General features: G+C 51.1%; 1 protein-coding gene across 9 annotated transcripts in view; it reads left to right on the top strand.

Annotated features, from left to right (window-relative positions):
• The first annotated feature begins 531 nt into the window (after positions 1-531).
• The window catches only part of SUPT20H (SPT20 homolog, SAGA complex component), a 30,522-nt gene continuing 9,490 nt past the window's right edge, over positions 532-21,563 (top strand). For 5 of the 9 annotated variants that reach the window (XM_037057672.1, XM_037057671.1, XM_037057670.1 and 2 more), the window contains exons 1-19: positions 532-669; positions 2,690-2,776; positions 5,268-5,303; positions 5,946-6,004; positions 6,223-6,289; positions 8,971-9,097; positions 10,028-10,131; positions 11,972-12,088; positions 12,177-12,230; positions 14,293-14,432; positions 14,602-14,758; positions 14,850-14,906; positions 16,232-16,303; positions 17,498-17,649; positions 18,629-18,655; positions 19,163-19,195; positions 19,746-19,863; positions 20,510-20,612; positions 20,724-20,882. In XM_037057672.1, coding sequence (XP_036913567.1) covers positions 2,774-2,776; positions 5,268-5,303; positions 5,946-6,004; positions 6,223-6,289; positions 8,971-9,097; positions 10,028-10,131; positions 11,972-12,088; positions 12,177-12,230; positions 14,293-14,432; positions 14,602-14,758; positions 14,850-14,906; positions 16,232-16,303; positions 17,498-17,649; positions 18,629-18,655; positions 19,163-19,195; positions 19,746-19,863; positions 20,510-20,612; positions 20,724-20,882 — 1,585 coding nt within the window. In that variant the 5' untranslated portion in view covers positions 532-669; positions 2,690-2,773. The other 4 variants (XM_037057668.1, XM_037057667.1, XM_037057666.1 and 1 more) reach the window with 4 other exon arrangements.

The following is a 21,563-nucleotide window of genomic DNA, read 5'->3' as shown; positions in this document are numbered from 1 at the left end:
TAGTGATGTTCAGAACACCGGGCAACCTCAGTAACATTGTTACAGGAGCCCCTTTCTCAGCACAGGCTCAAGGACTGTCCCCTCCTTAATGCTTGTGATGCTAGGACCAGACGGCGGCCCTGCCTTTATTTCCCCTCTGGCCACTCCTTCCTAGCTGCCACCTAACAGAATTACAGACATTGCAACGGAAGCTAGTGACCCAGTGCCTGAATTGCAAAGATTGTTCAGTGAGGGTTTGGGGTTGGTTTTTTCCAACATGAAGTTCATTGGCACTTGATACACTATCAAAGGCTGCATGTCTGGCTTGGTGCAGCAATGCGGGATCACGGCATCCCCTTTCCATCGGACGGGCGAGGCAGCAAGGAAAGACCGCCCCAGGCTCCCCCACCGTGCCCCTTGTAAATTCAGCAGGACCGATGCCCGTTGAACACCCCCCACCCTTCCTCACACGGTGAGGACCCGGAACGCGGGAACCTGCCCTGCGGTGACGCCCCCTGGCGCCGGAGCCTTGCCAGCGCGGCCCGTCCGGCCGCAGAGCCACCACTTCCGTCTGCGGGCGCCGTCGCCCCGCCCAATACGCGGCCGGAAGTGCGGCACCGGAACAGGCCCTGGAGTGTCCGCGGCGCCACGCAGGCTGTGGGCGTGTGGAGCGAGCGGAGCGAGCGGCTGGTAGGGCTCGCGCGTGGCGATCTGGCCGAACCTTAGGCACGGTTACGGGTCCCACTGGGGCGGCGGCCAGAGTCAGAGGGAGGGGCAGCTTCCCGTGTGGCCTTTCCCGCTTTCGGGAGCCCGGGGGCGGGGAGGGGGAGGAAAACGGTGTCCGCAGAGAGACGGGCCGTGCTCAGCCCGACGCCGTCCGGCCGTCAGCTCCGCAACCTCTGACGGTGCCGCCAGGCACGCTTTCTTCTGCGGTTTGGATTTTCGGGGGCCAGTCGCAGGTTCTTGGAAACGCGCGAGTGTTCCTCGAGCGCGTCTTCGGGGGCGCATTTAAGGTAAAAGTAAGGCCGTTCTCCTCGCTGTTGAGTGGCGGCGGTTTCCTGGTAAAGCTCGAGCCGTTGAAGGGCACTCAGGCCCGCCGGAGAAATCCGCGGCACCGATTGCGACATTGGAATGGGGTGGGCTGCTGGTCGTCGCCATGGTGACCTCGAGTTGGACGCGAACTGGGGCGGGGCTGCGAGTCCCGGCGTGCCTTGCGGGCGAGGCCTGGTGGGGCTCGGTCCGGCCGTCAGCGCGGTGGTCCCGGGTAGAAGAGTCGGGAGAGTGTGGCGGTTGGTAACCAGGATGGGAGCAGGTGAAAGTTAAGAACTGATCTAAGCGGGAGCAAGTCTTTATTTTAATGCTTCGATTATTTAAAAAATTTAAAGAGCAGTGCCGGGTCGATTGGTCTGAAAGCTGTAAGACTGCGCAGGCAGAATCTGAGATGAGAAATGGGTGGAGGAGTTTGTTTTGGTTGAGCGAGGTCTGGGTGCCGGGCTGTTTCGTAAAGAGGAGGTCACGGCGCTTTTCTCCGACTTCCGGGACACCCCCTTCGGTCTGGATGTTTGGTTCGTGAGTGCTGGGGGCTGGGTTTCCTTGGTAGCTCTGGAATGATGGGACGTCGCTGAGACTTCCGCACTCCCCTCCCCCCTCCCCCCCAGTGGAGTGACCAGAGACCGGATTGTGTTACACTGGAGCTTGTCCAGAAGGCGGGGAAGCCGTTAGACGTCTCATTTCAAAACCATCCCGTTTTGCCTGTTTGTCGAGTATCTTGAGCTTCAGAGTCACTGGTCAGGAAAGTTTCACCTTCGCTTGAATTCCTAGTAAGTCTCTTGTGACTTCTTGAAGGGTAGGGGTTAATGTCCTAAGTCATTTTTTTAAAAAGATTCTTTCTGGTTTGGGTGTTTTTCCCCCATTTCTTCTCTCCCCCTCCCAACCCCTCCCTCTTTTTTTTAATAAACTGAAACTGGCAGAATCTAAGCTCCGGGTTCACCAAGACAATTTTACGTGGAAAATAGTTTCCTGTCACTTGAAGGTGTGCTTTTATAGACTCAAGTTACAAGGAGTTAGGTAAAGAATTGGATGAAAAGTCAGCGTTAAGTAGCATCACTCAGTGCCAACAGACACCATCTCTGGGGGAGGCGGAGGGGACGCAGTGGTGGACTTCAGGGCTCGCAGCTGTTGGAGACTTGCTCCAGGCCTATTCCAGAGCTCCCTGGAGCCGGACTTTCCTCTGGTTAGTGCTCTGAGGGCCTGTTCTGTGTGCAGCCAGGTTGAGGGTTGGGGGAACGGGACTTTGGGGGTACAGGGTCCAGTCAGTGGGAGGAGGGGCATGACCTGGGGGGCAGCATTGGAGGACTCCATCCCCTGGTGCACATAGACGTGTGGTTGGAACAGTGAGCGTGCGCTCGGGGTCAGTGGGCAGTGGTGACAGGAAGTTGGAGGATGGCCATGGACATAAACCCTTTGTCCTTTGCTCGTTCGATGTTCTTGATGACTGAAGCAGTCATTTGGACACGCAGACTCTGCCCCACCTGTTGAAGCCATGGGTGTCAACAGCGAAGGGCTGGGTGGCGGTACAGGGGTTCTGCTGCCGGCTGTTAAAAATGTATTAGAGAATCATACACTTCACATGCTTTCTCTTATTAACTACTAACTCACCTTCTCTTGGTGGCTTTATGTTAACATGGGGCTTTTGTCTTTGTTTTGACAGCTCTGTGAGACAGGCACTGAAAGACACGGTCTCCATCCTGCTTCATTGACGCCGTTGAGTTTCTGTCCCCCGCCTCGTGCCACAATGGTAAGCTGCAGCCCAGGAGCTGGTGCTTGTGTTTCAGGGCACTCTCTTCCTTCGTCTCCATGAAGACACCCATGTTGCACACGCACGGGTCCTCTGGTAACCTGTGCGAGTTCCCTGACTCGGTGATTACGTAGTGACCACTTGTAAAGTCTCCACAAAGCAGGAGGCTCATCTCTCAATTCACTGTTCAAATTATTGTGTGCAGGTGCACAGGTAATCCACCTTATCTCTGTGAAACACTAAAGTGTGTGCTTCTGTTTACCATAGTCCACGTCATCGGTGAGGAGGGTGGTTGTGAATAGAAATACTTCGGGGTTTCTCATATATTTAAGTTCCTCTTAATTTAGTTTTTTTTAAGATTTTATTTATCTTTAGAGGGGAAGGGAAGGAGAGAAGGAGAGAAATATCAATGTGTGGTTGCCTCTCATGCGCCCCCTCCTGGGGACCTGGCATGCAACCCAGGCATGTGCCCTGACTGGGAATCGAACTGAGATCGTCTGGTTCACAGGCCCGCGCTCAATCCACTGAGCTACACCAGCCAGGGCTCCATTTAGATTTTTAAAGATGCTTTAAACGAATGTAACATGCTTCCTGCAGGTGACATTCAGGAACATTAGCGTTAGCTTTCCAACGGCACAGGTCTGTTTCTGGAGTCACAGTCACTAAACGTACTTGGGGCTGCGCCTTCGATTTTTGCCATTAAAGAGTTAAAGCGGTGGGGGGGGGGGTTGTGAGGCATTGAAGCAGCAGCGGCATTTTACCACAGGAGAGGCACTGAGCGCCGACCCCCCCAGGCTGGACGAGCCTTGGGAAACACGTGTCTGGCTTCCCCTGTGGGACCCGGCCCCCCGCCCAGCTCTGCGAGAGGCAGGCCGGGCTGTGGCCGTGGGTGCAGCCCTGGCCTTCCCTGTGCTGTGCCTGAGTGAGCGCAGGGCTCGAGTCTCCCTGGGCTGGGTGGGGGGGTGGGTTCAGAAGTGAAGGGTTTCTCTGAGAAGATGGGGCATTGGAAATCGCCCTAGGGTGCATATTTGGTTGTGATCATTTTAACTCTCTGTGTAAACTCCAAGGTTTTAAGGCCCAAACGATTTAAAGACCTGAGGTATTGGTCAGGTGTGTATATCCAGAGTTAAACGTTTGTGCTGGGAAATGCTTTACACTCAGGAATCTCATCTTGCGCCATTTCCTTGGGAACCCGCTCCTTATTTTTTAACAAATTGGTATGTGTATCCTTTGAAATGACGTATTTCAGACTTTCACTTACTACATTTTAGAAGTTTGAGAGTGTGTTTGCTGTGGTCCGACCACAAAGGCCTCCATGTCCGTCCTCCTGGGGCCCTCCCCAGGGTCCAGAGTCCAGCAATGTCTGTGCCTCCCATGTCCGTCCTCCTGGGGCTTTGGTGGGCACTGGGAGTGTCTCCCATGCAGCGTGGGAGATTGACCTGCTGGGGTCTACAGAGTGAAACAAAAAAAATTAGAAACTTGTAAGTAAAACTAAAGTTCTGTGCCTCAGTGGAATTAAAAACGTCCGTTGTTGTGAATGAAAACATACAATAACTAGAAAGAGGAATCGGTGGTGGTGTATTTGCTTAATTTTGTATAAAACGTAGTACTTTTATTTTTAGATGGTATTACAAAAGAAACTGTACAGATGAGGGAGATGAAGATGACCTCATTTCCCCCTCTTGCCTTAAAATAAGGGCCTCCAAGCAGTGGGTGAAAGATGGCGATTCACTAATAGACCCTAAACTGCACAAGTGGCCATAATTCTTAGTTTGTCAACTCCAAGATGGCTTCTCGTCTGCAGTCGGATATTGCTGGATCGATGACGAGTCTACATTTGGTGGCATCTTTCAGTTTTACCTGGTGGCACTTTCTCTTCGTGTTACCTAAGTCAGTGGTTCTTGCTCGTGGTTGGTGGCATCTTCGAGTCTTTGAAACGTGGTCATCAGTTACTTCTTTTCTGCTGGGCACCGACCTAAGAAGGCAACACCGGAGACTCTGCAGGGCTGTATTAGCGACCTCTAAGCTGACACCGGGCACCAGCACCCATGCACCCCCTCTTCAGGGTTCTGGGCAGACCTGGAGGGTTGAGTCTTTGCTCCACTTGAATGCGTACTTGGTGTGTCCCATAGATTGTCCTGAACAGAGCTCTTAGAATGCAGAGGAAGGCCAAGTTTATAAAATGCTAGTAGTTGCTATCTCCAGTCCTTGGCCCTATGTCAGCCTCACGCACTGGCCAGAGAGAGCCATTTTAGCGGTTACCTAATTTGTTGTCGTAATCCAGTGCCTCAGACGGCCGTATTTTTTCTTTAGAGCATATATTGAGTGTGTCGTGGGGGGCAGGGGTGGGTACAGAAATAAAGGAGAATATGTAAAAATGTTGGGCGTATTTTAGAAAATTAAACATGCAATTACGAATGTTATGTGTGTATTAAGTTATTTTTTGAGGAAATAACCACTATTACTGAATACCTTGATTTGTTTTTTGCAGGAGCAAGCTGTAGAACTAGCGTTGGACCGTGCAGAGGTGAGGCATGACTGAATTATGTGTGGAAATGGTGTTGACTTCGACTGAAAAAACTCAGTTGTAAGAGATTGTTGTCTGGGTGTCAAAGGAGTACATTAACAGTATGGAAATAATTAATAGTCATAATTATTAATTAACAGTAGTAATTAATAATTTTCATATATTAACACTATGGAAATAATTTTGCTGTTAATATATAAAAATATTGCGCGATGTTTGAATTGTTTGGATAATAATTAATGCTTCGGAGTGAAAGCTGGATAATGCTGCAGAGGAGCTCGTGTTGGAAGGAGAACGTAGGATTTCCAAAGTCACGTTTTCCTGTTGTGACCGTTTGTCCTTGCAGTTGAGTGTGGCGCTCTGTACACTCTGAGCAACTGACTGTGAAACACACGGAGACCCTCCGACCTGTGAAATCACAGCGGCAAAGCAGTATGGTTTCACCTACGTTGTAGCAAGGAAATACCGTGTAAAGGCCACTCGCATGTAGCGTATTTAGGACTGTTTCTCCCGACAGGTGTCATTTAGTGTGAGTTAGAGATGTGAGTGACCGAGCCTTTGTAGCCTCATGTGTGCTTTAAACACGCTCAGATTCGTTCACGGAACAGCAGGCATGCGGTTTCACGGACTTTTCTTTTCCAGTACATCATTGAGAGTGCCCGGCAGAGACCTCCTAAGAGGAAGCACCTGTCTGGTGGCAGGTAGGGATGCCTCGCTACCTGGTGGCGCCGTGCCTGCAGTGCTGGGTGTCCGGGACTTGGCACCTGTCGGAGCTGCCCCGGCTGATACTGGTGCCATGTCCGGGCCACCCCCATCTTTGAGAAATTGGAGGGGTAATGGGAAAAATTCAGTAACATTTATTTTACAGTGATGTTTGTATTTACATTACTTTGTATATTGTCTTTGTTTTAAATTTTAGAAAATCTATATTTCAAAAGCTCTACGACTTATACGTTGAAGAATGTGAAAAAGAGCCTGAGGTTAAGGTAAGTGCGCGTTTTTATATCATGACAGCTTCTGGAGTGTAGAGGGGGGAGGAAATTTAACCTGTTGCATTGGAAGCAGATACTGGTTGATACTTCTGCGAGTGAACCAACATCTCTTCCGGCCAGATTCTAGCCAGTTGTGCAGCTGACCCAGAGCTCTGGCTACAGGGTCGAGTTCACATGCTTGGGTGGGGTGGGGAGGCAGTGCTCACGGAGGAGCAGGATGTCCAACCGGAGGGCAGAAGCAGCGGGGCCACTGTGCATGCAGGCCCGGAAAGTAGGGTTATAGTCGTGAGTCCATGGAACACAGCCTGGTCCTATTTTGTAACTGCACTGTTTTCTGTGGGAACGGCTGTGGGCCACTCTGCCCCGCCCCACGTGGTCTTTGACTCTGTTCCCTCCTGACCGGTGATTTGCAGACTGAAGACAGGAGAAAGCCAGCCCATCTCCCCTCGGCGATTTGCCCTGGAGAGTTAACGCCCTTCGGGGCTTGTAGGAGAATTGGGCGCAATAAAACACGATGAGTTTGGTCACAAAAATCAGTTCATGGCCAGGTTAAATTAATTCATTTTTATTTAGCATAAAAGTATGGACAATCGAAATTTAGTAGAAATTGATTTCTTGATATTTATTGTACTCTTGAGTTGTAAGGGTCTGAAAAGACTCTATGAGCTTCAGTTACCACTCTATCATTTTAGCCCTGGGCAGGCAGCACAGTTGGTTGAAGTGTCATCTCATACACTGAAAGGTTGCAGGTTCGATTCCCGGTCAGGACACTTCCTCCCTCCCTTCCCCGCCTCCTCTCTGTAAAAATCAACAAGCAGATCAAGTGAGGATTTTTTTAAAAATACCATTTTAACTTTTTTATAAGATTGTATTTATTTATTCTTAGAGGGGAAGAGAAGGAGAGAAATATCAGTGTATGGTTGCCTCTCGTGTGTCCCCTGCTGGGAACTGGCCTGCAACCCAGGCATGTGCCCTGACTGGGAATCGAACTGCGATCGCGTGGTTCAGGCCCGCGGGCCCGTGCTCAATCTACTGAGCTACACCAGCCAGGGCTCATTTTAACTTTTAAGTTTAAAAAAAATCAGTGAGATTCCAGTGGTGTCTAACCCCTGAAATCTTTACGTAGAAAGATGCTTGTTAAACTACAGATGAGTCTTACAGTACACTTTGTGCAAGTTCTATTGAGGTACACTTGATGTATACTAAGTTTCACATTAATAAAACAATGAAAGGAAACATTTTATGGGTTTTTACATGTATACACCCAAGAAACGATGGCTGGAGTCAGTGTAATGAATGTATCCTTGTGCTCACAGACAGAACAAAGATAGGACAGGTCCGAAACATGGTCCTCTGTTGGGTCGGCTGCCTGTCCACCAGCCACATCTGGCCCACTGCGCACTCTGTACAGAGAGCGGTGTCAGGGCCTGGCCGTGCCCACCGGCTCCTGCACAGTCAGTGCCTTCCCTGTGCGGGCTTTCCTCTGACGACACGGGCCCCTGTGGCCAAGAGCCTAAGATACTGACCCTCCTGTAGGAAATCTGCCTTCTGATCCGTGTACCCCCACCACGACTAATGGGCAGCCTGTGTCTTGGAGGGGACCCACACTGTCAGAAAGCGTCTGTTCTGTCCTATAGCAGATCGTGGGGGTCTTCTCACACTTAAGGAGGCTTTAAAACTTGTGTCTTTTTGCTAGATTTTGTTTTCAGTATCAAGGTGGTTAAACGTTTTCTCACGCTTTTAAATATGACAGTGTAGTGTTACAAGTCTCTGGTGACAGTCGGAATTTGTCGTTTCTCTCTGCATGTGCCTGCATAGATGCATTTAGTACAAGACGCTCAAAACACGGTTTTGAGTTCATGCGAACATGTTCTATTGACTGATATGTTTTATAAATAAGATTTCGTGACAGGAATTGTTATAGCTGTAATTAGTTATATTTTAAATCACGCATTTCAAAAACAGTGGATTTTAATGTATGTGTATTACCTTTGCTGGTGGGTTTTTTAACAGTAGTTTCTAAGGAATAGTTAAATTGAATTTACGGAAAATTGTTTAAATTGCCCACTTTCTCTTAACAATTAGGTATATTTGAGTTTAACATTTCAGTGAATTTGAGCTATTGAACTTGTTTGAATCTAATTTAGGCCATAAAATATTTAAGAAATGTACCCCTCTACCACCAAGGAAAATGTCCCAGATTCTTCAGTGATAGAGAACTATTTCACTTTTTTAAATTTTTTAAAATTCTGTATGTTTATTACTCCCTGGGAGAGAGGGAAACATCTGTGTGTGATTGCCTCTCTCACAGCCCCTGCTAGGAACTGGCCTGCAACCCAGGCATGTGCCCTGACTGGGAATCGAACCAGAGGCCCTTTGGTTTGCAGACTGGCACTCAATCCAATGAGCCACACCAGCCAGGGCAACTTTTTGTTTTATAGACCGCTGGTTTTTCTTTGTGATAGGAGTTGGCATAAAATGTGGCAGTAGATCAGAATTCCATTTGCATGGATGGTGTGTGCTTGGCAGCTGTGTTGTTGCGGTCCCCACTCTGTTCAGGGGTGTGGCGTGGCACGGCCGCCACACTGGTAGTCCGCCTGCCTCTGTCCAGGCCTGGTGTTGGTTGTCATGCTGGGCCCGGTTGTTCGTTTGACCTCCGCCTCTTTTCAAAGCAGAAACTAACAAGAAACGTGAACTTGCTGGAGAAGCTTGTCATGCAAGAGACGTTGTCGTGTTTAGTGGTCAACCTGTACCCAGGAAACGAGGGCTACTCTTTGATGCTCAGGGGGAAGAATGGATCAGGTGAGGACCTGTGGACCACAGCGGCCGGACCCTTCCCGGCGGGTGGGCTGCCTCCAGGAACGCCGCCTCCCCTTGCGGAGTGCTCTGGCCGCAGATCAGTGGAGACTTAATCCCGAAGTCCCTCCACAACTCGTTTTGTTAGAATGTTAGAAATGATCCTAGTCAGACTGACCCTTCTAAAGTGTGCGTTCGAGAAGTGAGTTTGATCGAGACAGGTGGTAGTAGTTACGAAAGACGCAGTTTTTAGATACAACTGTCAGCATTTTATTGCTATTAATATTTTAAAATAGCATAAGGTGTTCTACAGTATGTATGCATTCTACATTTTGAAATATGCTCTGAGTCTGAAACATTCAAATTTAAGCAGACTTAAGGCCTTTTGAATAATTTACATATGTTAACATTTTACTAACATGAATGTGATTGTGAAAATGAAGTTTGCAACCTCAGATTTCACTGAAGAGGCATCTAAAAATTTGATACAGTTGATACTTTGAGCACTACAAGGAACTCACCTAATTTTTCTTTTGCTGATAATTAATGATATGATGTTACACCGAGTGACCGGTTTTCAGATGAGGCACCAAACTATCACTGATTTCCATATTGGGCTCAGCAGTCCTCGGGGACAGCAGACGCTGGAGTCTGGTCGCGCCCTGGCTGTCATCCTGCTGGCTGTGGTCTGTGTTGTGGCCGTTACGCCAGAGGTTTTCCCGTGGCATGTTAGGCATTTCCTTTCTGAGCTGAAATCCTACATAGTTTATTAGGTCTTTTAGCAATACGTGAAGTGACTCTTTATGAGACCTACATAAGCAATGACTTTAGGAGGGCCTTGGCTTTATTTTTATTTTGGGGGGGAGTCATTTAAATTATGCTCTGAGGCTTTTCTGTGAGCCTCCTAGTTTCAGAAACTTTGCTTTTTAAATTAAGATTCAGAGACCATCCGACTGCCTTACGAAGAAGGAGAGTTGCTCGAGTACTTGGATGCTGAAGAGCTGCCTCCTATCTTGGTTGATCTCCTAGAGAAATCCCAGGTACAAATTTTTTTCTCTTAAAATGTCCTTCGGTTTGTCAACTGCGTGTTGTTTGGTAAGAACGGATGTTTATTTGCATTCTTGATCGTGCTTAGAATGTGAAATGAAACATTGTAAGTAGCTGTGTGGACATTGGGTTGCTGTAAGGTATTTATCCTGTGGGCTGTATTGAAGTGTGTAGACTTGGTTGATCCTTCTGAAGTCGCCGTGAAAGTCACCTTGTCCACCGGAAATCTCCCTGTATCCACAACCCAGAAACTGGGGGAGAAGCTGCACACTCCCTGACCCCACAGCCGTCGGGGGGGGGGCTGGTCTCTGTGCACGCCAGCTGCCCCCCCCCGGAGGGTGCCCCTCCTCCTCTTCAGCATCTCGCTCCACTCATGGAGACAGCACGCTGTGCTATCTTCTTCCTTAGAAAAACCCTTTCCTGTCCCCATCTTCAATGGTCTGTTTGCCAAGTTCAGCACAGATGACTCCTTCACTTCCTCCTTAAAATAACCTTTGGCTTCGGAGATACCACATCTAGGGTTGTCCTCTTAGTTCTTGGATGCTGTTTGTCTGTGTTGTTGACTCATCCCTGCCCCCCACGGACATGTTCGGGCTCGGGGTGCAGTCCCGAGCGGGCTCCTTTTTAGTAACACTCTTCCCTGGACCCCCTTAACCAGCTCAGTGAGCTTTCAGTGATGTGTAGTCTCTTATCTCTGTCACAGTGACTGTCCCAAACACGCATTTCCTAGGAGGGGGTACAGGCTCTTTAACCTGCCGTGACGGAGCAAGACTTGAGTTTACCTCCCAGACCGGTTCTGTCACTGGTCTCTGGAATCTGATGGATGACCCGCCTCTTACCTTGGCCTTGAACATGCAGTCCATGAGCAGCGGTCAGCCTGATGGACCGGCTGTGGGCGCCCTGCTGAACCTTCCACTTCCACCCTGGCCCCCCCACTTGAATCCTTCCACAGGTTAGGGTTATGAAACAGCAGCAGAAACGGGTCCCTGCTTCCCAGCCTTCAGTGTCCTCTCGTGCACAGGACCCCTGCCTTCCGGTTTCATACCTTCTCGCTCTCAGTCCTGTTGTATTTCCTTTGTGGTGTTCATCACCTCTAAGGTTACTTCGGTTATTTGTTTGCACATTTCTTTCCTGCATTCCTGCACTGAGAGCAAGTGCGGCCTCACCAGTGTCTGCGACACTTCTTTTGACAACGCCTGTGCATGGTTTGAATTGTAGTAATAACTCAGTGGGTCTTTGTTGAAAAGCATGACCATAACAGTGACCAATGCCCGGGAGTCAGCGCACCCAGTAGAGATGCCAACACAGACCAGTGCTGTGAGTGGCCATGGCCAGCAGTGGCCAGCAAGGCTTGGGCCGTAAAGGTTCTGGCTTTGGACTTAGAGAAAGGACCAGCAGACAGCACTTGTAACAGAAGGCCGTTTGGACCTGCAGTTCGCTGTCTCCCTCTCACTAGTAAAGACTGTCCTCTGGGAGTTGGAGCAGAGCAGGTAGGAGCAGCCATGTCCATGCGCTGGACCCGCGGCAGGGCTCACTGACGGTGTGGCCGTGAGCCAGGGGAGCGCAGCGGTCCCAGTGGTCTGTGGCCTGAAATCCAGGTGCTGGAGGTCAGTCTGTGATGAGAAACCGTTTTAAACTGCTTCTGGGGTCAGAGCAATGAACGGGAAGGGTTCCTTTTAAGGGTTTATGTATACAGTGGTAAATCTGACTAAGAGTATCTGAGTGACCAGAAACCTCGCCTGGGCGTGTAAAGAACCCAAAACATTTGGAATAAATTCACTTGTTTGGGCTCTTGGAAAAGGACATTTACTTAAACGCGTTCACTTAAAACAGGCCAACATCTTCCACTGCGGGTGCGTCCTCGCGGAAGTCCGGGACTACCGGCAGTCCAGCCACACGAAGCCCCCCGGCTACCAGAGCCGGCACATCCTGCTGCGCCCCACGATGCAGGTGAGGGGCGCCTCGGCCTTTATGCAGGGGCTTCCTGGGCTTGTGCGCCTGTGCACTAATGCGCTTTTATGATTCTGATTTCTTCCAGACTTTAATCTGTGATGTGCATTCGATAACAAGTGACAACCATAAATGGACCCAGGTCAGTGGTTTTGGTTTTTAATCCCAGACAGGCAAAATATAGGGTAAAACCACAGTTGTCACTAAGTCAAGCAGAAGATACTTTGGGCTGCTAATTTTACGGGTGGTGTCTGCGATTCCTTCGTGCACCCCGTGGCTCGGGGTCTGCGGGGTGCTGTTGTCACCGGAAGGGGCTCGGCAGTTTGGGCCATCTGCTGCAGGCACGGTGGGAGGCGGCGGGGGGCCCGCCGTGCGCGGGGTGAAACTTGGACTTGTGGACCCTCTCAGAGAAAAGAAGGAGTGCCGGCTATGCCCCGATGTCCCGTCACCTAGGTTCTAAAGCAGCCTCGCCTGTCTTTCCCGTTCACCTGGGGGGACTGTCGTACCCTGAGAAAGCAGGCGCCACCCCCCCATGCAGGCTTGGGGTACATGAGGTGCTCGCTCCCTGGAGCGTTCGCTTCCTGCTGCTGCCATGGCCATGGCAGTGCCAGTGATGTGAACTGCGTGCCCTGTGAGACGCGGCCGTGGAGTGAGATTCCGTCCACTAGTAACTCTCAGGTGCCGCGTTCTAGTTGGAGCACTAATCCTTTTCTTGAAAAGAGTGTTAAAAGCTATTAAAAGAGTATTCAGAAACAAACCCCTCGGTCAGTGCAGAGGTTGTCAGGACGTCAGCGTCCGGCGCGGAAGCCCAATCCCTGGAGCAGCAGACCAGCCTCTGTTCTGGGTACGCTGCACGCCAGGCAGCCCGGCAGCAACCAGCGGGGGTCCTGTCTCGGGAAACGCCGGCTAATAGGCGTGGCAGAAACGGTGCGCTCGAAAAGACGTCACTTGGAAATCTTCGTGAATTAATGGATTTAGACAGCTGAAAATTGTAGATTGGAAAGACCATTAGATTATAGGCTCACGGGCATCTTGAGAAGGCAGAGACCTGACCAACCTGCAGGTCTGAGAGGGCCACAGTCTGTGGCGGGGGGAGGCGCACACGGGCGCTGGCGTACTCCGTCTGAAAGTAGAGCCTGAGTCCACCGGCAGCTGGGACAGAGCACTAGGGACAAGACAGAGGCGGCCGGACAGACTCTGCGGGACGTTGCTTCCACTCCAGGGAAGGGGGCAGTCTGCTCAAGGCAGTCGGGCGCAGACACACCACAGGTGGTCATCGCAGACTGAAGGGGAGGCGTCTGAGAGGGCAGCCGGGTGCGGGGTGCAGGGCTGGCTCGCGGTTGCCTCCAGACACCAAGGAAAACACTCGCTGAGACAGTGGGAAGAAAGTGGCCTGCCATTAGAAGTCCCGGTCCGTTGGCAGTGTGTGCTAAGGGTGTTCCGGGGACCCCGCGCGGCGTCAGAGCTGTGTCCTAAGGTACTCCAGCCGGGCACCCAGAAACCGAGAGTGAGGGCGGCAGGCGTTACGTGAGTGTCGTCACGCTTCTGCTTTCGTGCCTCTTTCTTAAATTTCCATAATTAAAGGTTGGATGGAACTATTGAAGGAAGCAGTGGGGGGTTTTTCTTGCAAAAATTTTTATTCAGCGATAGGAACTGACTCATTTGATTCTAGAAAATTTAGTTATAGCTGTTAAAACATTCCATAGGAGTCAGTAAGTTACATACCAGCAGAGTGCCTGTGTACCCTTTGGAATTGGGTGCCTAGGGTTTGTTTACGCGGTACCAGCGTAGTCGTTTTTGATGATAGAACAAAGCCGAGTGTAGAATGGGGCCATCGCTCCTGGTTACGGAAAAGGCTGTGATCCCTCTTGACCCGATCAGCTTGGGAGGAGAAGGCCATTTTATCTGCTTTGTTCACCAGCGCGTTCCCAACTCCTGGCACGCTGCCTGCCTGACACGCAGTAGGCACGTAGCTCGTGTTTGCCGGTTTGGGAGTGGGCACCCTTACGGTCGGACTGCCGTGTGCACTGGGCTGCTGGCTGACCTCCTCTCAGCAGTGCCGCTGTGCTGTCGGGACTGGCGGGAGTGCCTTCTGCGCCCCACACTCCGGCCCTCAACGGATCGGCCAGACTGTGTCGGAGTGAAGGGGTGCATGTGACTTGGAGATCTCACGTCTGGCTCTGACGTGTGTGCCCACTTTGCAGGAAGACAAGCTGTTGCTGGAGAGCCAGCTGATCCTGGCGACAGCGGAGCCGCTCTGCCTGGACCCGTCTGTTGCCGTGGCGTGCACTGCGAACAGGCTTCTCTACAACAAGCAGAAGATGAACACGCGCCCCCTGAAACGGTAGCGTCCTGGTGGGCGGGGCTCTGCGTCCCCCTCTCTGCACACACTCTGCTGTCCTGCAGGCACTTGGGAGTTAACTGCGTAGTTCGCGCACCTTCCTGTTCAAGACCGTGCTTATTCGAAATTTCCTTTGTGGGCTTCGTCTAGTTCACACCCTCCGATGTTCCAGGTGTTTCAAGAGGCACTCCAGGTCTTCTCTGAACCGCCAGCAGGACCTGTCCCACGGCCCCCCGCCGCCGCAGCTGAGGCTCCTGGATTTCCTGCAGAGGCGGAAGGAGAGGAGGGCCGGGCAGCACTTCGACCTCAAGATCTCCAAAGCGGGGAACGTAAGTGTGTGTTTGCAAGTGCAGCCGCCTGCTCGGCCGCAAGCCTTGCTGTGTCGTGATTTTCTGTGTGTCCGCACTGTCTCCTTTGCAGTGCGTGGACATGTGGAAGCGGAGTCCCTGTAACCTGGCCGTGCCTTCTGAAGTGGACGTGAGTTGGCTCATGGACTGCATGCACTTCCGCACCGGGCACTCTCTTTGGCAGTGACATACCCTCTGGTGAAACAGAGTCTTTCTTTTTCAGAGAAAAATAGTAGCAGGTTGTTTTTTAAATCGAGTGCTCAAGTTTAGAAGCCGTGTTCTTCTCTCATGTTTCCTTGTGTGGAGCTGACGTAGGTGTCTGGAGGGGGAGTAGTAATGACCAGAGGGCGTTGGCGTGTGGGGAAGACGCTTTGTATTATACAAACAGGCAGAGGCCGCCTCCAGTTTTTTCCAGATTTTATCATAATTTTCTGGTAATGCTTTTTCTCTCAAACTGCCTAACTGGGAATTACTAACGTTGGCGCTGTGGCCAAGACGCAGAGCCCACACGGCGTTCTTCCTGCCCCTGCCAGGCCTGGTGGGAGGCCGAAGAGGAGCCTGTGGACGAGCCGTTCCTGGCTCTGTTCCTCCCTCTCCGTCCGGCTTCCTTATTATTTACTCGGTTCTCGAAAGTTGTGTGGATGTTTGCTCCTCTGCATCCTTTTCAGGCCAACACACGGACTATTCTTTCCCGTGATGTTTCTTTGAGTGTGAAAAGCCCCACCCCAAATCATCAGAAGTAGACTGCAGGGGCAGCTCCGGAGAGCCGGCCTCCCTGCCCTCTGGTGGCTGCTGGGGCCCCTCCCCGAAGGCAGCTTGAGATGCAGAGAGTCGGTGTNTCCTGCCCCTGCCAGGCCTGGTGGGAGGCCGAAGAGGGGCCTGTGGACGAGCCGTTCCTGGCTCTGTTCCTCCCTCTCCGTCCCGCTTCCTTATTATTTACTCGGTTCTCGAAAGTTGCGGGGATGTTTGCTCCTCTGCATCCTTTTCAGGCCAACACACGGACTATTCTTTCCCGTGATGTTTCTTTGAGTGTGAAAAGCCCCACCCCAAATCATCAGAAGTAGACTGCAGGGGCAGCTCCGGAGAGCCGGCCTCCCTGCCCTCTGGTGGCTGCTGGGGCCCCTCCCCGAAGGCAGCTTGAGATGCAGAGAGTCGGTGTCCACGTCAAAGGCCGGGCTGAGGCCTCAGAGGGCGGGGCCTCCCTCCCTGGGCTGAATGGAAGGGGCGCTGTCCAGGAGCGGTGGAGGCCCTCGGACTTGGTGCATTTCTAAGGCCAGTCGGTTGAATGGAATATATCAAATGAGTTTTAAACTGCTTATGCACAAGCAGTTGGTGCTACTAATGATTCACAAACGCTTGTCCCCAAAGTGTGCATTGTGCTAAGTGACTCAGATCCTTCTCTTGGTGACAATACTGATTCCCTCATGTCCCGTGTGTCCCGATACGGTTGCTTAGGTGGAGAGATACGCGAAAGTGGAGATGTCTGTCCAGTCGGATGACTCGCAGCCCGCAGTCTGGCCCGCCCACGTGAGTGACCTGTTTGACGGCGGTGGAGGGTCGAGCCGGGGCTCTTACTGGGCGGAGCTTGAAGGGCAGTGGCCTGCGCTGTGGCCTTTTTATCTGAAAGGGCTTCTGAGGGTTGTCGAGTTAAAAAAAGAAACAACTGTTCAGTTTTGTTTTTCACAAAGTGTGGCTGCCAGTTTAAAAAGCAATTTTAATGCATAACTACGTTTTCACTTTTGCATTGGTGGCATATTGGTAGTTCTGAGTTGTTGATGACCAGTAAGTCGTTTTAAGTATGTCTCTTAAGAGAAATGTTTTGTGTAAGTTTCCCTGTTTGCCTTTCCCTGTAATAACTTCTTTAAGGGAGAGGTAGGCATAACTAAAAATAAGATGAATCTGGGAGTGAAGTGGTGAGATGCTCTGTGTGTACAGTAGCCAAGAGACTGATGACCATGGAGGCAGGCCTGCCTTTGAGAGCTGTGTCATCTCTGTTTAGTATTTGTGCTCACGTGCTCCGTCCATGACAGCCGTCCACGTGTCACTCCGACATTGTTAAACACCCCAGTGGTGCTCTCCTTCCCGAAGCGCCTTGTAGGAAGGACCCTGGGCGTCAGCTCTCCTCCAAGACAGGCTCAGACAGGTGCTGCATGTGCTCCTTGTGCCGGCCTGCTGCCAGGTCGCCTGTGCCTGGTGACCGCGTGCTCAAGAAGGTGTTGGGGTTGAGCAAAGACATTTTAAACCTAAAGAAAGGTTTAAAAGAATTCATCTGAGCTGGAGCTCAAGACCAGGGCCAGAGCAAAACCTCAAAGGATTGGGAGAAGGCCTTTTTATTTTATTCGTTTTGGGGAAGAGAAGATGGGAGGAGGGATGCGTGAAATCCTACTGGTGGTAAATTAAGGAGGCGGGAGACGGCAGAGCAGGGAAATCTCAGGGATTGGGTAAGAAGTAAAGTGGAGGGACACGCGAGTCCTCTCCCTTGGTGTCTGCAGGACGGTTAGCGTTGAGCACTGACCCAGAACGAGCAGTGTCGGGCCGTGCCCCTGTCCTAGGCCCTGGCCTCTGCGGGTCTGGGGGGTACGCCTTCTGACAGAGCAGGGTGGGGTTGGCCGCGGGCGCAGGTCGGGGGTCCCACAGAGGTAGGGCGGTTCCTCTCCACCAGCGAGTCTGTCCACTCTGCCGGGAGCCCTGGGTCACACTGGGGCACGTTGTCTTTCTCAGGACATGAAAGACGACTACGTGTTCGAGTGCGAAGCCGGTACTCAGAGGACAAAGCTGACCATTCTGCAGTCGCTCGGCGACCCCCTGTACTACGGGAAAATTCAGCCGTGCAAAGACGACGAGGAGGCGGACGGCCAGGAGTCCCCGTCCCAGTGAGTGCTCACACACACGGGTCCCACAGCACCGTCCATAGCCACTGACCCCCCGGCACGAGTAGGCCCTTACCCTCGGGGTCCTCTGGCGACTTAAATACTTCCCTTTGAGCCGGCAGCGGCCTGAGCAGTGACCGCTCGGTCCAAGAACTACCTGAAACGCGCAATCGTGTAAACCTGCGGCACGGTGCCTTTCATGCGTGCTTCGCAGGGTGCGCCCCTCTCGGTGCGCTCCCGTGTTGCCCCTTGTGCCCTCACCGGGCGCTGCAGGGCCGAGCTGGAGGGCCGCGCTGGGTCCGAGTGGGTGGCACCGCACGCTCACTGCGCAGACAGGTGTGTTCAGTGCGTCTCGGAACGCAGACCCCGGCGGGGGCGGTGCTGGCTCTGGACGTGTGTGCGCCTGATTGTTCCTGACATTGTGAACTGCGTGGGTGCAGTGCGAGGTGTTTAGTTCTGGGTTTAGTGGTTTTATTCCTTAATCAAGTTGTGGGTGTGTTGTAAAAAAGAAAAAGAGGAGCCCAGCAGGAGGAGCCAGGGCCAGTCTGTTAGATCGTTCGTGAAGCTGGCACTTACCCAGAATGCTAACTGATGTCTGAGCAGAAAGGTGGGGTTTAGAGGAAAACCTCGCCAATCCCTGAGTGGGTGTTAATGGGAAGGACAGGCCACTCGGGGTCCCACGGCCACGTTTTCCACATCAGCAGTGTCCAGGGTCGTAGAGGTAATTAGAGAGATGAGGTAGTTTGATTTCCTTGAAGATAGCATTATAAAGAAACTTACTAAATGTCTTGAACACAAGGGAGCATGTTCTCGGTGTTAAAAATCAGTTCAAAAAGCTGACCGGTTTGACCTGTTTAATAAGAATAAGGTCGAGTTGCTGTCGTGGCACTAGGAGCCGTAAATTACTTGGTTTAACAACTGTGAAGTTAAAGTTTGAACTGCACTAACCAGGCTTTTTCTTTTTTTACATTTCTTGTTTCAGCTCCTCCACAGATGATCATTCAAATTGGTAATTAAAAAAAAACCTCACTATTTTAATGTGTTAAGAAATCCCATAAATGTCACACTCTTTAAAGACTCTGTAAAGACACCCTCTCTGGATGGGCAGGAAGCGTATGGGCTCTGGTCTTGTCCTGTGGGCCCCGACTTGCAGGGTCAGAGGTCACGGGGCAGCCGAGCACAGTGGGGCAGGAGGCAAGGCAGACCCTCTCAGGGGCGGGTTGAGGGCACTGGGCACCTGTCAGCCCAGGTTCTGTTTTGATGCTTGAGTTTTGTGCCAAAATAAACCTCCCTTAAATTATGTCAGCTAAATTTAATTCACAGAATTATTTTATTGAATGTAAAACTTTGTCATTGCTTCACAAACTTAAATGTACTTTTAAATCTTTTTATAATTTGGTAGATTTTAATTCATAAAATTATCATCATTAAAATATGGAAGCTTTCTAAAGTAATTCCAGGGCTCTCTACGAGAGCTCTTACTAATACTTCTCTTTCTTTTTGTTAACGTTTTTAGGTTTGTTATTGGATCGAAGACCGATGCTGAGAGGTATCTCACTGATAACATCTGTACTTTTGATCTTGGTGGATGTGGAAAATTACCCTTTAGGGACAAGAGAGTACTTGAGTTGTCTGAAAGTTTGGTTTTAATTAGGCTATATGAAGTGTTAGGATTTTTAAAAACAGATTTAAGAAAGTAAGGATTAAAAGACTATTGTTCAGAATACAGCTCTACTTTAAGTAAAAAACCTGGCATATCTGTGGTGGGGAAGGAAGAGCACTTCTGGGCAGCACTGTATAATCAGAGTGTGAAGTGAAAGTTAGTGGTAATTATTTTGGCTGTTTATTGGTTAAATAATCCCTGAGCTTCTGTATTCGAAATAAGATACTGAACATGCGGCCTAAGATTGCTGTTGTTTGAGCATGACCTTGCCTTTGAAGAGATGGGAGGAGTGCGCTTGTAACAGGAAGGCAGATTGTCAGGTTTTACTTCGTGTGTGAATTCTGATGGGTGTTTTAACTGGGCAGTTACTACTCATTTTCTGTGTGTTTTACTACGAAGGGTTGACTGGCTCTCGCTGTGTTCTCTGCTGTGTCAGGGTGGTCACTCAGTACCAGGAGCTGGTCCAGAACGAAGCCAAGGGTCCGGTCCGGATGTCGCACAGCTCCAGCGGCTCGGCCAGCCTGGGCCAGCCTTCTCCTGGGAGAGAGGCCGAAGTGGGTTTGCCTGCCTTTCTGTGCAGACTCTTTGAGGGCTCCGTTTTTTCAGTCATCCAAGGAGATGTGTGTTGATCGTGGGGGCGGGACTGGAGAAACAGTGGTTGGTTGCCCCCCCCACAGCCCGGGGATTGGACCTACAGCGTTCAGTGGCCCACGTGGCCCTCCAGTCAGCTGAGCTGCCTAGCCGGGGCCATGCTGTTGGTTGTGGTGCCTGTTTGTTGTCAAGGCCTGTTTTTTGAGGGATGCTTTGAGCTTTTCTTTCTTAACTTTTTATAAAGGAAATTTTCAGATACACACAAAGGTAGAGCAAAAAGTGTGATGAATGCCCGTGTCTGGGAGTCAAGGGCCTCCTGCAGCTGCCGCTTTCCTGGGAGGAGGTTAGGGGTGGAGCTGCGTCTGCTGCCGCCGCCGCTGCCCCTCTCCCAGGCTCCCCCTCCCCCACTGCAGCCTAGGACTTCTCCTTCTCTGGCTGTGGACTCTGGGTTAGTTCAGGGACCTCCTAGTCTGAAATCAGGCCCCTTGGTCTATAAGCGTTGCCAGGGCTCAGCAGAGACTCGCTGTTTCCCCGGGAGTCACCTTGGGTTCACTGCCAAGGTGGTGACCCCACAGTAGTGACGAGTGCCCCTCCCGTCCCCGTCCTCAGCAGCCCGAGGCCGCGTCCGTGCAGTCTTCCGTGCTGGGGAAAGGAGTGAAGCCCCGGCCGCCGCCCACCAAACTGCCCTCGGGCTCGGGGAGTGCTTCCACAGGTACTGCGCACCCTCATGTCGGGCCCTGTGACCAGGACTTTCCTTAGACCCCGACCCGTCTTTGGGCTTGCACTGAGTTTTGAATCATGGAATAATCTCCCATTCTTCCAGGTAACTATTTCACGCCACAACAGGCCAGCAGCTTTCTTACGTCTCCAACTCCTCCTCCTGCTCCCAAGCCACCAAGCCTCTCTCGCAAGTCGTCGATGGACCCTGGTCAAGTCAGCCTGCTCTCTCCGGCCGCCCTGTCTCCTGCCGGCTCCTCCCAAAGTGAGTTCCGATTCGGATTCGTACCCAAGCTCTTCACAGGCCTGAGTGTCAGTGTTTCTTGGACAGCGTTCTTGGCCAGGGAAATAGCAAAAGCTGAAAGTACTGTGTCCCCAAAATGCTCAAGTTCTGAGATGCTTCAGGCAGGTCCCTCGTCGGCTGTGTGTGTTCTGTGTTAGGTGGGACTGTGTGGGTTCTTCGTGTTCACATGTGTGTGCCCTTCGTGTGTGCCTCCTACACACCTACAGCTCACACTCCTTTAAAGACCTAGTAGTTAGAGATGGTGGGAAGGTTCTAGTGTATTCTTTATTTCAGTGCACGCTAGGATCAGTTTGTGTGTTGCATAAACTGCGTAGTTAATACGAGAAAAGAGCGCCTCAGGCGTTCTTGTTACAGTCCTGTCTGTGTGTGTGAGAAGCCAGCTGTCACTGAAGTGGGGACACGATAAACCAGTTTTTCGGAAACACTCCTACACTCTTATAAATTGCTGTCAGTACTAAATGTGGTGGTCATAAAGCGTTGTTCTGGAGATAAGAAAATGTGGTTTTTAGTGATGAATACTTTAAAAAGAGTTACACCAGAACTCTAGCATTAATTTGAGAGGATTCTTCAAATTAACTAAATACCTGAGATATTTCGGTGCCAATTGGCAAAAACAGCATTCCAGTTTTTCAGGTTTTTTGC

This window comes from Sturnira hondurensis, unplaced genomic scaffold, assembly GCF_014824575.4.
Source record: "Sturnira hondurensis isolate 20B ecotype Veracruz unplaced genomic scaffold, ASM1482457v3 Scaffold0009719, whole genome shotgun sequence".
NCBI classification, from domain to species: Eukaryota; Metazoa; Chordata; class Mammalia; order Chiroptera; family Phyllostomidae; genus Sturnira; species Sturnira hondurensis.
This window is presented reverse-complemented; position numbering and strand designations above follow the sequence as displayed.